At 42.9% G+C, this 14,444-nt stretch overlaps 1 protein-coding gene across 11 annotated transcripts in view; it reads right to left on the reverse strand.

Annotated features, from left to right (window-relative positions):
- Nucleotides 1–1,169: 1,169 nt before the first annotated feature.
- The window catches only part of TSPAN4 (tetraspanin 4), a 465,001-nt gene continuing 451,726 nt past the window's right edge, over nucleotides 1,170–14,444 (reverse strand). For all 11 annotated transcript variants that reach the window (XM_062000473.1, XM_062000466.1, XM_062000469.1 and 8 more), the window contains 3 exons: nucleotides 12,472–12,603; nucleotides 11,579–11,662; nucleotides 1,170–8,930 (listed from right to left, as the gene is read on the reverse strand). In XM_062000473.1, coding sequence (XP_061856457.1) covers nucleotides 8,862–8,930; nucleotides 11,579–11,662; nucleotides 12,472–12,603 — 285 coding nt within the window. In that variant the 3' untranslated portion in view covers nucleotides 1,170–8,861. The remainder of the gene's footprint in view (nucleotides 8,931–11,578; nucleotides 11,663–12,471; nucleotides 12,604–14,444) is intronic.

Genomic DNA, 14,444 nt, shown 5'->3' on the forward strand with positions numbered 1-14,444 from the left:
GAAGGGCTGTGGCCAGTAGATTGAAAGAGATTCTCCTCCCCCTCTACTCTGCCCTCATGAGACCACATCTGGAATATTGTGTCCAGTTATGGGCCCCTCAGTTCCAGAAGGACAGGAAGATGCTGGAGAGAGTTCAGTGCAGGGCCACAAAGATGATGGTGTGGAGCATCTCCCTTACGATGAAAAGCTGAGGGAGCTGGGGCTCTTTAGCTTGGAGGAGACTGAGGGGTGACCTCATTAATGTTTACAGATATGTAAAGGGTGGGTGTCAGGAGGATGGAGCCAGGCTGTTCTCAGTGATGTCCAGTGATAGGACAAGGGGCAACAGGTATAAGCTGGAACATAAGAGGTTCCAACAAAATACAAGGAAGAATTTCTTCACTGTGAGGGTGAAGGAGCACTGGCACAGGCTTCCCAGATGGGTCGTGGAGTCTCCTTCTCGGGAGACATTCAAAATGCACCTGGATGAGTTCCTGTGTGACCTACTCTAGCAGGTCCTGCTCTGGCAGGGGGGTTGGACTAGGTGATCTTTCAAGGTCCCTTCCAGCCCTTGAGACTCTGGGATTCTGTGACTAGGAAAAACAGTTTATAGGGAGAGTTTATCCATGCTGCAGCCCTAACTTTGTCCTGGGAGTGCCTTTCTGAAAGGATACTGTGTCTGTTGTGAATGAACTGTTAAGGGATTTCATGGGATACTGTTTTGTTTCTGTACCTTACAGTAGGGAAACCCAGTCTGCTTAGGTGCCGAGTGTGGTCTGCCTGGGTTTCTCCTCTGCTTCCAGCCTTCTCCCATATTTTTCATCTACGCTTTTCCTACTGGCCACTTTTAGTTTCTCTTTTCTTCTTCACCTTACTGATGCAGAAGCCTGAATAAACTGGAGCTCTTTGTTGTCTATATCAGAGATTGCTTACATTGGAATATTCTTGTTCAGAGAAGAAAGCATTGAATGTAGATTAACTCGTGGTGAGTATGTGTGATTTGCAGCCAGCTTTTAATTGTGCTGGTTTTTCATGTGATAATTCTTTTAAGCCTGAGAGCACTTATTTCAAAGGACCTTTTGGTAATGACGATGGTAGTGTGTCAGGGTAACCAGCTGGGGTGCACAGTTAGGAATAAGAAGGTGTTTAATAGGGAAGAATTTCAATCCACAGACTTCACAGAAAGGAGATTTAAAACTTCAATTTTTATTAGCACCAAATATCAAGCAAGTTCCATGACAACAAGCTGTACTTCCAAGCTGGTGAGTTACTTTGTTTAGGGAAAGTGAGTTGGTAACTATGACACATTAATTCAGTCTATATACTCTCTAGTGTTTGCATTTGCAAGTCCATAATTCCTTCAGCTGTGCACAGGTCTGAGTTCACAATTTCTGTTCTTCCCCCAAAAGCAGGAGTATTTTCAACCGTGAGGTTTTGAGGCAAATCTGTTCTTGAGACACCAAGTACTGTAACTTAACTGCTCAGCAAGGTAATAGTGAAAGCACCTCTCACTTCTAGGGGTAAGTATACTAATTTCTTTTTCTAACATACCTGTGTGCCCAATTCCTGCAGCTGAGCTCCTGGCATAAAGAATTTTCCCAAAATAGCTTTCTCACCTGCAGCTCACTGTGCAGCCTCCCTGTCCAGCTAATGCCAAGGAAATCAGTGAAGGTGCAAAGCCAGTGGCTGCTGGTGGGGAGGGAGGGGGCTTTGTGGTGCTCTGTAGATTGCAAAGAAGCTTTTAGTAACTTTGATTGTCATAAGCTATCTGGTGTAGGCTCAGAATAAGAAGAGGAGTTCCAAGAAAGCACTAGAAGAAGCACCATGGTGAAGTGCTCTTTTCCTGAAGTACTTGGAAATACTTCATCTTAATTGAGTCTGTTAACAGCTTTAACTCCCTCGGGGGAGGGTTCATTTCCTTGAGAAATGAGAGCCTGGAAAGGAGATAACTAAGAATTGCCTTTATAAAAGTGTTTTTTGGTAGAAGGTGTCTTGTGCAGTTAGGCTGCCCCAGAACAAATACAGGGATGCAGATGCTGCTCTCCTCACCTTGGCCAGGTGGGGTTCACATGAGCATTTCTAATGAACAGCAACAACCGTGTCTCTGGGCTGGGGCATTTTGTTTAGCTCAGTATTCTGAGTGTTTATTATCCAAGCTGAGATATAATATTAGAAACAGTTAATTGCATCTGTGGATGATACAATGGCACTGAACAAGTTTCCAAGGTAAATTGGGTTAAAGGGGGAAAAAAAGGACAAAAGCACTCCCTGCAGCACAAGGCTCTCTGGAGAGTGCTGAACAATGAGTGAGAGTTGGGCTGTGAACAGGCTCATCTGGCCACTTGCAGATTTGCATTGGGGCAGGGAGGACATGGAGAGCAGGTCAGAGCCAGGCACCAGTGAGGTTCCCTAACTAGGTGGGTAGGAGTCACTTGTCAGAACACATCTCTCTGCTACCTAGGGGCTGTGATGTCCTGACTCAGGGTCAAATTTGAACTTACTAAAGCTGTGTAAGGTGTCTGTCCTTGGGCACTACAGGCTGTAAAATATACAGAATGGGATGACCTCTGCATCTGGCAGAGGAGGGCCCTCGGATAACCAGGTATTGCTTGTGCAGACCAGTAGATGGAAACAGCACACTGGAGCTGGGAGGGCTAGAGCTGCAATGGGCAGCCAAGGAATTGCATTTGTTGAGGAGGGGGATGATGAGATACATTGAATAAACTTGCACAAACCAGCTCCCAGAATCCCTTTATTTCTGTAGTAATTTTTAGTGTCTTCAGGATGAATGTTTTACACCTCCAACTCTTGCTGTCCATATGGAAAAATAAACACATCAGCAATACACAGTAACAGTTGGGGTTTAGGCTGTACTTCATTTTATATAGATTTCATTATACATAGTCATGTATTTTATTTTATTGGCTGTGACTGAAACCCTATTTTATAATAGCAGTGCCATGGGAATGGAAGGGGAGATTTAGGATGGGTAAGCATCCCATCCTTTCACAAGTCCAGGGAAGTCTCTATAAAGCAATTCTGTAGTAACAAAATTTTCTGTTAAACAATTTCTGCATAGAAGAACCCAAGGAGTTGTTTGAGAAACCAGTTTAGCTGATCAGCCATTTCTTCATTGCCACACATTGTGAGATGGCTCACAGGCTGTCCAGTGTGGCTGCTGTGCTGTGGTAGGGAATGCTTTCTGGTTGTTGAATGGAGGAATGTGAACCAAGCTGCTCTCACAGAGCAACATGACCCACAATTTCTGGCCAGCTGACTAACATACAGCATACCAGAGTTGTTGCTGATTAAACCAGGAAGACCTCTGTCTATGTCAACGTGTAGTTGGACAAGCAAAGACTGAACTAGGATGGGTGCTGGGCTCAGCTTTCTGAAACAATGAGATCTTGGAAAATCAATCATGTACTCTACTACTCAGGGTTAAGCTTTCGTGGAAAGCCAAATTAGACTGTAAAGGTAATACAGCTGCTCTGTGCCATATATTTCTGTAAGAATCATTGTTACCATTCCTGAAGTACAGAACCAATGGTGAATAAGGGAAATCACAAAGCAACATGTTAAAATCCATATAAGAATCCGTTGTAGAATCAGAGAATTTTAAGTGATGAAATTATGAAATTCACTGTTGCAATGTAAGGCTGATATGGAAGAAGATGTGGGTAATGAGACCATCTAGTGATACGCTTCATGGGATGAAGAGAATTCAAGTAATGTTATCATGCCTACTGAATCAAGGGCATTGTTAGAAGCTTCCACTAAAGGGTTGTGTTATCCTCTATGAGATTTGCTGCAACAACCTCTCAAACCTCTGTCTGTGCTGCCAGCCTGCACCCTCCCATACACTTTGAGAGGCTGCCTGGGAGTGTGCAGCCTTAGAGGCTGTTTCATTTGCGAAGCTCTTTGACCTGGAGGCTTCAATAAATTGTACAGGAAAAGGCAGTGTGAGATGTGAGTTTTTCTATGCAATTTTTGAATCTAAGAAATTACCTCTGAAAAAGGGAAGTCAGTTTGTTTCAAAATTATCAGTAACAGGCAAGCTCTAAACAGAAGCCTGATCTCCTAGTGCTTCCTGAATTGTTCTCAACTATCATATACTTTCAGGTTGCCCTTAAGAGGAAACAAAAGGACATTTAAATTTACCTGTCAATGGACAAGCCACTTAATGATTGGAAAAAAAAATCTAAATGGAAGGATAGGTCAATTCACAGATAGTCAATGAGAAATGACAAAAAAGTATGGTGTGTATTTTATTTTTTTTATTGTGTACACTGCATGTGCAATTGCACACACACATCTTTGGGTACGTGTGCACTTGCTGTATAGCTTTTGGTGTAGTTGATTACAAGTAATACAAAAGACATTCTGTTGTAAAGTTTAAAGAATATTTAATAACTTTTAAAAAATAAAATGTATCTTTTAAAATCTGTTCTTTATATGAATGTATCATTGTAGTTGCAGTGACAAAACCCAAAGCACTGAGGAGACCTGCCCACTGTGTAAGATACCAGTGAAGATCAGAACTCGCAGTGGAATCCAAACAAAACTTCCCAGGGCGAGTCCTGACCCGTTTTCTTACTGTAAATTGCCTAACTCAGTGTCTGTGAAAATCTTTCGCACTTGGCAATAATCCTTGCAGACCAAGTTAATAACGAGTCTGGTTTTAAAATACACATTGCAATCAGCTGCTGGAGCTCGTGCTTACCTTTGGTGCCACATTTATAACATGGCAGTGAAGCTGAGGGGTAAGTGAATGGCTTCAGCTGTCCCCCTGCCACCACCTTCTGCCCACCCTGCAAGGGGGATGAGGCAGCAGCAGCACCGTGCACTGGGACGTAACCAGTTCTGAATAGGTTTGGGAGAGTCAGGGGGTGGGGAGATCGCAGACCAGCCACATCGCTGATGCAAGACAAATGATTTTGCAGCTTCTGTGCAGTCCTTTCCTCTCCATATGATAAATATTACACTGCTGCATTCAAATGACAATTACCAAATGTCAGAATAAACCTCTGAGTTTATTATTTGAATGGAAGGAGTTAAGAAATATTCATGGAACAGAAACTGGAGTGAATTTCAGAGATTGTACACTCTAAGATGTGGAGCTAAATAATTATGTTAAACACTAAGATTTGACTGCTGCTGACAGTGACTGTACAGGAAAATAAACCGTATTCTGCTCTCTCTAGATATAAATACTGGCATGTAGATATTATTATAATTGTGATGATAACAAGGCAGGAGTATATTGGACTGATTCTGAGAGCTAAACCCTGCTGAAGGTGGCAGGTCCAGCCACACGCCTCAGGCCTTCACGTGCTGTCACTAAGCAGGATGAGTAATGAGATCAATTAGGAGTGTGCTCCTTCAATGTTTGTGGCCTTTGGTTCTGTCTTTAAATGTATTGAGTTGCCCTTCATGGTTAAAGATAAGAAGTGAAAAAAAAGATATAAAAGAGTTTACTAAAAGTGTTGCAATGGAGGCACCTGGAATGACTTTAGCATTGCTCCCCATACATACGATGTAAGCGGCCTTTTACATGGTATTTTATTTATAATCAACCAGTTCAACATGAAGTTTTATGTATAACATGGTATTGCCAGCTTGGGTTTGTTTTGTTTGTTTGTTTGTTTTTTAAAAAAAAGACTCTAGTTTTTACATAGCACAATATTTTGCCCTCGTCAGCAGAGAAAGGATGCAATGCTTTTAAAAAGAAAACACACTAAGGCGGAGGCTGCTTCTGTGCAGTATGTGTGGAGGGCTGAAATTGGATTGTGCTTTAAGCACTATAACATCTGCTTAGCCTGTGTGAGGAGTGTTAATAACATCAAATATAGAAAATAGTCCAATTCAGCTTATAAATAAGTTGCAGTGGCATCTCAGTTGGCAGTGTAAAGGGTAGTGTATAAGAAAAAAATATTAGCAGCCATAGGTGGTCTGGTTTTTGTTGTTTTTCTTTCTTTCTTTTCAGCAGTTAATGCTGTATGTTTCTGTTGCAGTGACTGGCATTTACAAAGTAAGTATTGTTATTCCCTGTAGATCATGGTTTTGACAAACTGAGGCAGTTTGTCTTGTAAAGACACCCAAAAGGTGGAAAATCATAAGGGAACCACAAAGTGTGACTTGTCTTCACTCGCTGTTTCTCATTTTTTTTCCTTCAGTAGGTTTAGCAGTTTTCTCTAGAGTGTGGCATGTTACTAGGAGATGCTCAGGATGAGGTCTGTGATCTCTCTTCTCCCTACATCACCATCAGGCAAACGGACAAGAACTGTCTGCTCTGGGAGCTCTGCTCTCTCTTCTGTTAATTTTTAATGGCAGAGATCACTACAAATAGACTCATCCACCTTTTATCTTTCTTTAAAAATGGTTTATGAATGCATTTATCACTCTGTTGTGCTGCTTTTCAGTGGTGGAAACTGAGCAGGAGCATCTGTGTGTATACATCCTAAACTAGGGCAAGAGCTAATGGGATGTGTAGCCACTGATTGTGTCTATGTGCAAGGCAACAGTGTGGAGGAAGGGAAGGTTGGAACTGCTGGCAGCTCAGCCTGGGCTCCAGGACCACTGACTGGGGATGATACCACCAGTAGCAAGTCTGTTGCCTTGAGTACGGGGTACCGGGGGAGGCTACTCGCTCAGTTTAACCTTTGCCCTGCCTCAAGGTATGTTAACATTAGCCAAGGCTGGATGGCATGGCAGTAACACCCTGTGGTGGTGGTGGTGAGGTGGCTGCAAGAGTGAGCAACTGGGATGCCACATGAAATGCACGCAAGTCTTATGTTACCTTCAGCTGGGGCTGCACAGCTAAATGCCCCATGGTTAATGCATAAAGACGATGGTAAGACTTTGGAAGATATTTGCTCTTTCAGACACCAGACTATCCTAACCACTTCCCCACAAACCATGGCAAGGTGGGGGAAGCAGCAGAGAGGAAAAGAAAAAAAACCAAAACAAACTCAACCTAAGCAGAGTAATATTTGTCAATGGTAAAGGTCCAGCAAAAGATTACATGGGGCAGGGGGTGTTAAGGGGATTGCCAACCCACAGCATTTAGAACAACTCCAGCTTCACTGCTGGAAAGTGCCTTTAACGTCGCTCATGGCTGAGACCTGCAGTTGTAAGCAATAAAGGTACAGGGGAGCGTTTTTTTTTTCCCCGAACTTGATGCAGACTTCTAGTCTGTCATGTGGGAATGGCCACACTGAGCTTTATGGGAAAAGATGGCACCATGTTTGTCTCTCTGGGCTACTGTCAGTGGTCCAGAGGGCTGCAGGGAGCAGGCCAGCTGCCTTGCTCTGTTTGCCTGAGCCCTTTCACTGAAGTGCTGCAGCCTCTCCCTGTCACATGAGCATTATCTGGTGGGAAACTCCTCGTTTGAACAAGAAGAAACACACTTCATTCTTAACCCCATCACTAGAAGGGTGCACAGGAGGGCACTACATAAATTACTTCAGTCACCAATGTGGAGTGTGGAAATCAGGCAATTGGTGGTTCTGCCTAAGGAAAGTTATGAATTTTGATGTCTGCAAATTTCAGAAACTGTGGGGTATGTTCTAGCCAAAAGCCAGGTAGGGGGAGCTGGATCTGCAAAACAGAACTGAGAGGTGACTCCAGTTCTAAAAAAGACTGATGGGCCTTGGCTGTTGTATGCCTGCAGCTGGGAAGAAAAAAAAACCCCGAGCATAAAAACATCAAAAGTCTTGGTAACTCTCAGAAAAATGAGCAATGTGTGAAAGATTTTTCCTCAGCAAGGCAAACTCTATCATACCTGCAGATGATGATATCCCAATGTAAATTAATGAAATGGTGACATTCAGGGAAGGAACAGCTGACAGCTTTGTACAGATCTTCAACTGTGGAAATGAGTGATATTTTTTGGCAGACTAACTTGAAACAGGGATGATAAAAAATAAAACCGTAGTAGAATGACAGAGAGCCCACTCACAAGTTGTTTACTGAAACGAAGACACAGCTGAAAGTAATTACTTGTTTCCCAGAGGTATAAGTGCCTCCTACAAGAAATAATACTCAGTTATTTCAGTTGGAATGTAAAATGGGACAGGAAGGTTCCGTCTTTCTGAGGTTAGATGCTGGGTAATATCACCTCCTTTCAGAACAGCATGTGTATATGAATGTACCATGTCTTACATATGCAGTCAACCATCTACATGCCACTGGCAATTAATAAGTGAGATGATGTCCAATATTATTTTCCCTTACCAGCCAGACCTCACTGTACAGATTCTGATTAAAAGCCTGACTTTGCAGCGTGTAAGGTTAAAAATACTCCTTTAAAATAATACAGTTCTGAAGATGATCCTCTCCTAGCTACAATATCATCTGGAGACACTTGGAGGCAGGACTGCTTGTTCTTGACCTTTCAGCTGTGTGCACACTATAGTGAAATAACAACTGCGTTCAGTGTCAGCTACTCGGTACCTTCTTTCCATGCTGAAGAACATTCCTTCTCAATGCCCTCTCTTCCAGAGCAGGAGCTGGGGGAAGGCAGCCCAGTGGGCTGTGCAGAGGTGCCTCAGCATAATCTTTTCCTGACATGGGTTTGCATGTCAGCCCCTCCTACACAGCTGCCTCTGCCTTGCCATAGGCCAGGGAAAAGGAACCATTGCTCTTTGGAGGTTTTTCTTCTCTTGAAAGATAAAGCTGCTTCTTACCTGTGCCAGGTCAAGTACTGACTTTTTCTTTTCTTCCTCCTTCAGTACAGTGGGGTGATTCACAAAATCTTCAGAAAGGATAGCATTATACACAGTTCATAGTACAAAGGGGGGAAAAAAAAGTCAGATGAATGAGCATGAAGGAGATTTCTCCTGTGTCCTTTGGAGGAGGAGCAGAAAGATTGGGAATGGTATCTATGCACAGTAGGTGTCTGCCTTGACTACCTGACAATACATGGTCATTGCAAAGGTGAGTCCGAGAATCTAAGAGAAAAAACAAACATTTTTCAATAAGTAAAAAAGACCCTTATTCATTGAAAAAAAAACCCAAAACCAAAGGAGAAAGCATGCTAACAAAGGTATGCTTTTCCTGACGGTTCGTGTCTTCATTCTGGTCCTAGTTCCTGCCTGCCTCTTGTCCTTACCTGTACTGTGGGTGTACAGAATGAACGACGAGAGCACAGGAGAGTTGATTTCTCCACGAAAAGCAGACACCAGGTACTGCCAGGAGGTATATTGAAAATAAATGTCTGGATGTCTTTTGTTTGGAACTATTTCATAGTAGTCTCTCTGTTACAGTGGTCTCTGTAGCTACTGCTTTGACAGCCAGTGGGTTACAGCCTGCCCTGAGGCTGCTGCATTTCCTTTTCCAAGGGTGTGTGTGCAACAGGTCTAGGCCAGGCATTAACCATACCCATTCATGCTTCACCAACGGTCTGTGTCCTTCTGCACGGCCTGTGCCAGAGGAGCAGCAGGGAGATGGTGAGCTTCCTTCTAGTCCAGCTCCTGCCCCTCTGGGCTGCCTCATGTAGAGTACTTAATCAGAAGAGTGGAATAGAGTCTTATTTTCCTTCTCATTGAAATACTTATAGAAATGTACTAAGTGGTTGTTACTCTTCCTTTACCAGCACCACTTTAAAAATTGTCATTGAGGTAAAGATTTGCCAGATAGAATTTTTTTGTGTGAATTCTATTTTAAGCACGCACTTTGACCAGTTCAAATTTAGTCTTTACATAAGTAGTAGTTCCTGTTAATACATAGTTTGGAAGAGAATAACATGCATACTATTTTACGAATAAAGAAAAAGTGATCATTTTAAAACTGTTATCGTCTTCAGTTCCCATTCTTCCAGAGTGCAGTGAGAATGTTGGGCTTTAGTGTGCTGCTTTACAAAAAGCACTTGCCTTTTGGGAGTGTCCTCTGAACACTGCACAGGAACACCTTCAGAGGCAGCTGCCTAATAAAACCTCAGGGGCTGAATTTGATTTTTAATTTTGAGAATATATGACTAAGGAAGACTCTTCTGCCATGTGCACGTTTCTCAAGTCCCTATATGACTCTAATGGGATTGTTAACACTAAAAACAAAAGCTGGGGTGTGTTTAAGGGCCAGGACAACAGTAACGGCAACAGAGGGAGCCTTGTTCCTGTTAGGTGACTGATTGAACTTTTGCAATCAATGAGATTCAACCATGTAGTGCAGCTGGAAGGCAGACTAAAAAGCTTTTGCATTCTGAGGGGTTTTCTCTGTACAGCATTTACCAGAAATATTAGTTAGCATTTTAAAATTGTCTGCAGTCTTTTCTCCCATGCAAACAAGTAAGTCTTTCTGTCAGAATGGTAGTAATCTCTTAAATATCTGAAATTTAATCAAGGTCTATGAGAAGGACTCTGACAGGGGCTTCCTGGGCTTTTAATGTATCTTTTAAAGACATCTTAAATGCTGAATAGATACTCAAAACCTGCTTTTAAAAATATAGTAATATATTATTAACAGTCTTACATTATCTCTCTGCCACATGATCTCATTGCACTTATCTCTATTTTCTAAGCATATCTGCTTACTCTATTGGAAAACAAACCCCAGATCTACTGAGTTTGGACCTATGAGGCTGCACAGTTGCAGCAAACCTGTGGTGTATGAAAGTGTCAAGATGGGTGCCATTCTGCCTTGTCTGGCAGCCATGGCAAGGGGAGTGGAATTCTGATCCCACACACCACACAAAAACCCCAAGCCCCAGGGGTTAATCTGGAATTACATGTTATTAGCATAGCAATACCATCTTTTCTGCTTAGATGTTGAGTATGAGAGAGGGGTGTAACTGGAAACTAAAGCTCCATCTTCACTGCAGCCAGGAATGGAACTGTGGGCCATAAATGGAGGGCTGATGTAGCTGAAATTGCCTGAGCTCCAGCATAGCTTTCACCTGTGGATCCTTGGCTTTGGGCCACTAGGGATATGTTATGGCCACAGCCATGTCAAGCTGGGTTAAAATCATGGAGACATGAGAGACAAGGTACTTCACTGATGGCCGAGCCTTCTCTGACCAGTGTCAGGCTGGAAATCTCTTCAGGTCAAAATTGTGACAGGCAAGTCTATGCCAATCTTACCTGCCTCATTTCACAGCAATCAATAGAGGAGTGTGATGTTATTGGAGGGAGGGGAGGTGGGCAGGGGTAGTAATATTAACAACATACCAATGTGCAACTGACCCTGGGACTGAGGAGGGGTTTGAAGCTATCTTGAAGCTACATATATAGCCTAAGTGGATGATCCTCTCTGGAGAATTACTGGACAAAGACAGGTACCCTAAAGGCAATTCCCCTGGCCTTGACCAGGCCACTGGCTGTGGAGGGGGGCACTACCTCTCCACTGAGTCTGGTCTAAGCTGTATAACAAACATGCAGACACTTTGCAGTGCATCATAAACCAGAAAATGTGTGCAATATTCCTAAGTTTGCACCTTGTAGAAAGTATTTTAACTAAGTTAAAATATAAAATGCTTGTCTTGCAGAGTTCTAATATCATGCAAAATTTGGAATTACTAAAACAGGCTTGGGCAGAGTACATCTGTAAGTAGAGTTGCTTAGTTACTATTAATGAGGATTTGAAAATTGACATTAAACTATACCTGCACCATGGCTGTGCATAATCCGAAGATTCCCACTGCTAGTAAGTTTTCCTGGAGCCATATTTTCACTGTTTCATAGCAAGGCTGGAAAAAAACCCCAGAATATTGTATTAGCCATAACCACACAGCTCTACTTCCCTGGGAATATACAGACAGAGAAAAGCCAGGTCAGACTAAGCTGCTAGTTAGCGTGGATTATCATTTCAGCAACTACCAGGTATTTGTGGGTTGAAGCTTGAACATGAAGAGTACAAATTGTAACAACACAAAAAAGTGCACACACATAAGCTGCCTGGGCACTGCTCCATAATAACTGGGCCAGTTAACTACAAATAAACAAGCAGGGATTTCCATCATTCCAAATTGCAGCATGGATACTCCTCCATTCTTTTCTTCTTGCTTTCAATTCTGCAGGAGGTGTAACCTCACGTTTGAGGCCCAATTTTGGGGAGGATGCAATTGGCCTGAGTGAAACATTTCTTTAAATAATGAGTAAATAATAAATAGCATCTGTAAGACAACCTTGTGCAAAAATTGTGCTCTCTGTCTTGTAAATGTACACAGCCAAGAGCCATTCAGCCTTCAGGTGGGGGCTTTGACACATGTAGAAAAGAACTGTTTATGCCCACCAGAAGACATGGTGTTGAGGCACTGAGCTTTCTGGTAACCCAAATGAAAGAGAAGAACTTTTAAAGCCTTTAAATTAAAAATTTGACTTGGAGCTACTTGAGAAGTAGAAGGGAGCAATGTTTGGTTGGAACTCAGCCTCTGCCAGTGTCAATCCATACCTATGAAATCTCACTAGAAAGTAAGTGGCCAAGAGAGCTTTGAGCAATGTCTTCACGAAACATTAGAAGAAACTACTAGGCAGCTGCTGCTGGAGAGCTACTCACCGCTTTCCACCAGGTCCCTGGGGAATGGAGTCCACAGTTCTCACTGAATTCTAAGCAGCAGGAGTCCGGCACCCGGGTTGTATTGTACACTTCAAACCAGTCAGTGTAGTTGGAGACTCCACAGCACCTGAACTGGAAAAAGAAGAACCCAAGTGACACTATAAGTATGATCTGTCACTGACTTCTGCTCTTTCTAGCGGCTGCCTCCTGCCACTGGCCCTTAAGTGCATTTTGATTACACCCACAGAGACTTGAAATTTTAAAGAAATACAGTATTTCCTCAGCTTTACCCACATAGACCCTTTCCCCCAGTTTTTTATGATGTTTAAATGTGGTCTTGTATGTAGCTATTGCTTATGCAAGAAACAAAGGTGCCTGTTTGTAGTGGCAGGACACTGCCGGAGCTGAATCAAGAGAACCCCAGCCAAGTACTGAGTTGTAGAGTTGACGTGACTGTGCAGGATTAAAAATCATCTGCAGCTTGTTTTCAGGAAAAAAAACTAATAATGATACAGATACAGCACCCAGGAGAAAAAGATACTGGGATCTCTATGGCACACTACTCCTGCAGTCATGATTGAAGTTAACGAGGCAAATTTGTCTCTAAGCTGTTAATTACTGATCACCTTTGAAAGCCTTTGTCAGTCAGTAAAAGATATATTCCCTCCTCTTTGGGGCAATTCTTTCATGTCATCAGCTGATGCTGCTAAATAGTGGTGTTTTATGTCTCTGCATTAACTGTCTGTGTGAGACACAGTGTATGACTGTTGGTGCTAAACCAGAAGGTTTGTTTGACTTCGATGGCGGATGAAAGGGGAAGAAAGGCACCAATCAGCAGAGGAACGGCTCTGTGACTGTCTCCCCTCTCTGGGTTGGGTATTTTCCTGTGATACAAAATAAGCTATGACTGTTATACCATATAGATATAGACACCATCTGCCACTCCTCTGCTAACTCATAAGTATGAATTTGTCGGTATTTAGACACTTTACCACTAATGAGTAAAACAAGATGACCCTGGTCTGCAGAACTGCTCTCTGCTGTTGGCAGTACTTCACACTTTTTCGTGGCTATACCAGCCACCTACTTAGCCCCAAAATGATTTGCCAAGATCTTATTTTTAAAATGGGATTTTATATAAGCCTGTACAGTAGTTTTTGCATCCCTACAGAGACCATCCTTGTTTCTGATAGACTCATAAGCATGCAGACATCTGAATCACCAGGACCAAGCACCTAATTCAGATCCTGGTGCTGACACTGCCCTGAGGGAGAGCTTTCCTCATCTGCAGACTGGTTGCAGAGGCAGTGGGCAGAGGGCCGAGTTCCCGGCCTGTTGTGCACCCCTGATCTGCCATTCCATACCAATAGAGGGCAATGGTGGTACACGCTATCTCATCATCTTACGCTTCCAGCACTTGCAGAAAATTGTCCAAGATAGAGACGTTTCAGTGCTCACTGCACCAGTTTTCTTCTGCTAAGCAAAAGACAGAAATCCTTCCCGGACTAATATCTATCCCTGCGAAGTTCTGCTCAGAATTGTGATGTGGGTTGTAGCAGGAATCAATCCTGAGCTTGCAACTGCTTGATTTATGAGCTTACAGGCTTCATTTTCTGCAAACTGGCTTGAAAGCAAAAGAAGTTGGTGACTTTCTTTTTTTTCCTCTACGTTCCTGCACCCAAGACTGTAGCTCCATGTGTAGCAGGTCCCAAAAGCGGACAGGAGTGGCACAGAACACATGGCACACATTTGAGGAAAGCTGCTTTATCTAGAAATCTAACAAGAAGGTCTTGCGAGCTGTCATCATTAGAGTCAGGAGGCAGCTCTTTGACAGACAGTGAGAAGTGACAGCTTGTAAACAGCAAGCCTTGAAAATGTGTCTCATCTGTGATGGAGAGAGTGCAAAAGCAAGAGCTGAGACACTTGAGTGATGTCCTGGCCAAACACAAGTTTTCATAAATCGGGACTAGGCC

Source organism: Colius striatus, chromosome 7 (genome assembly GCF_028858725.1).
Source record: "Colius striatus isolate bColStr4 chromosome 7, bColStr4.1.hap1, whole genome shotgun sequence".
Taxonomy (NCBI): domain Eukaryota; kingdom Metazoa; phylum Chordata; class Aves; order Coliiformes; family Coliidae; genus Colius; species Colius striatus.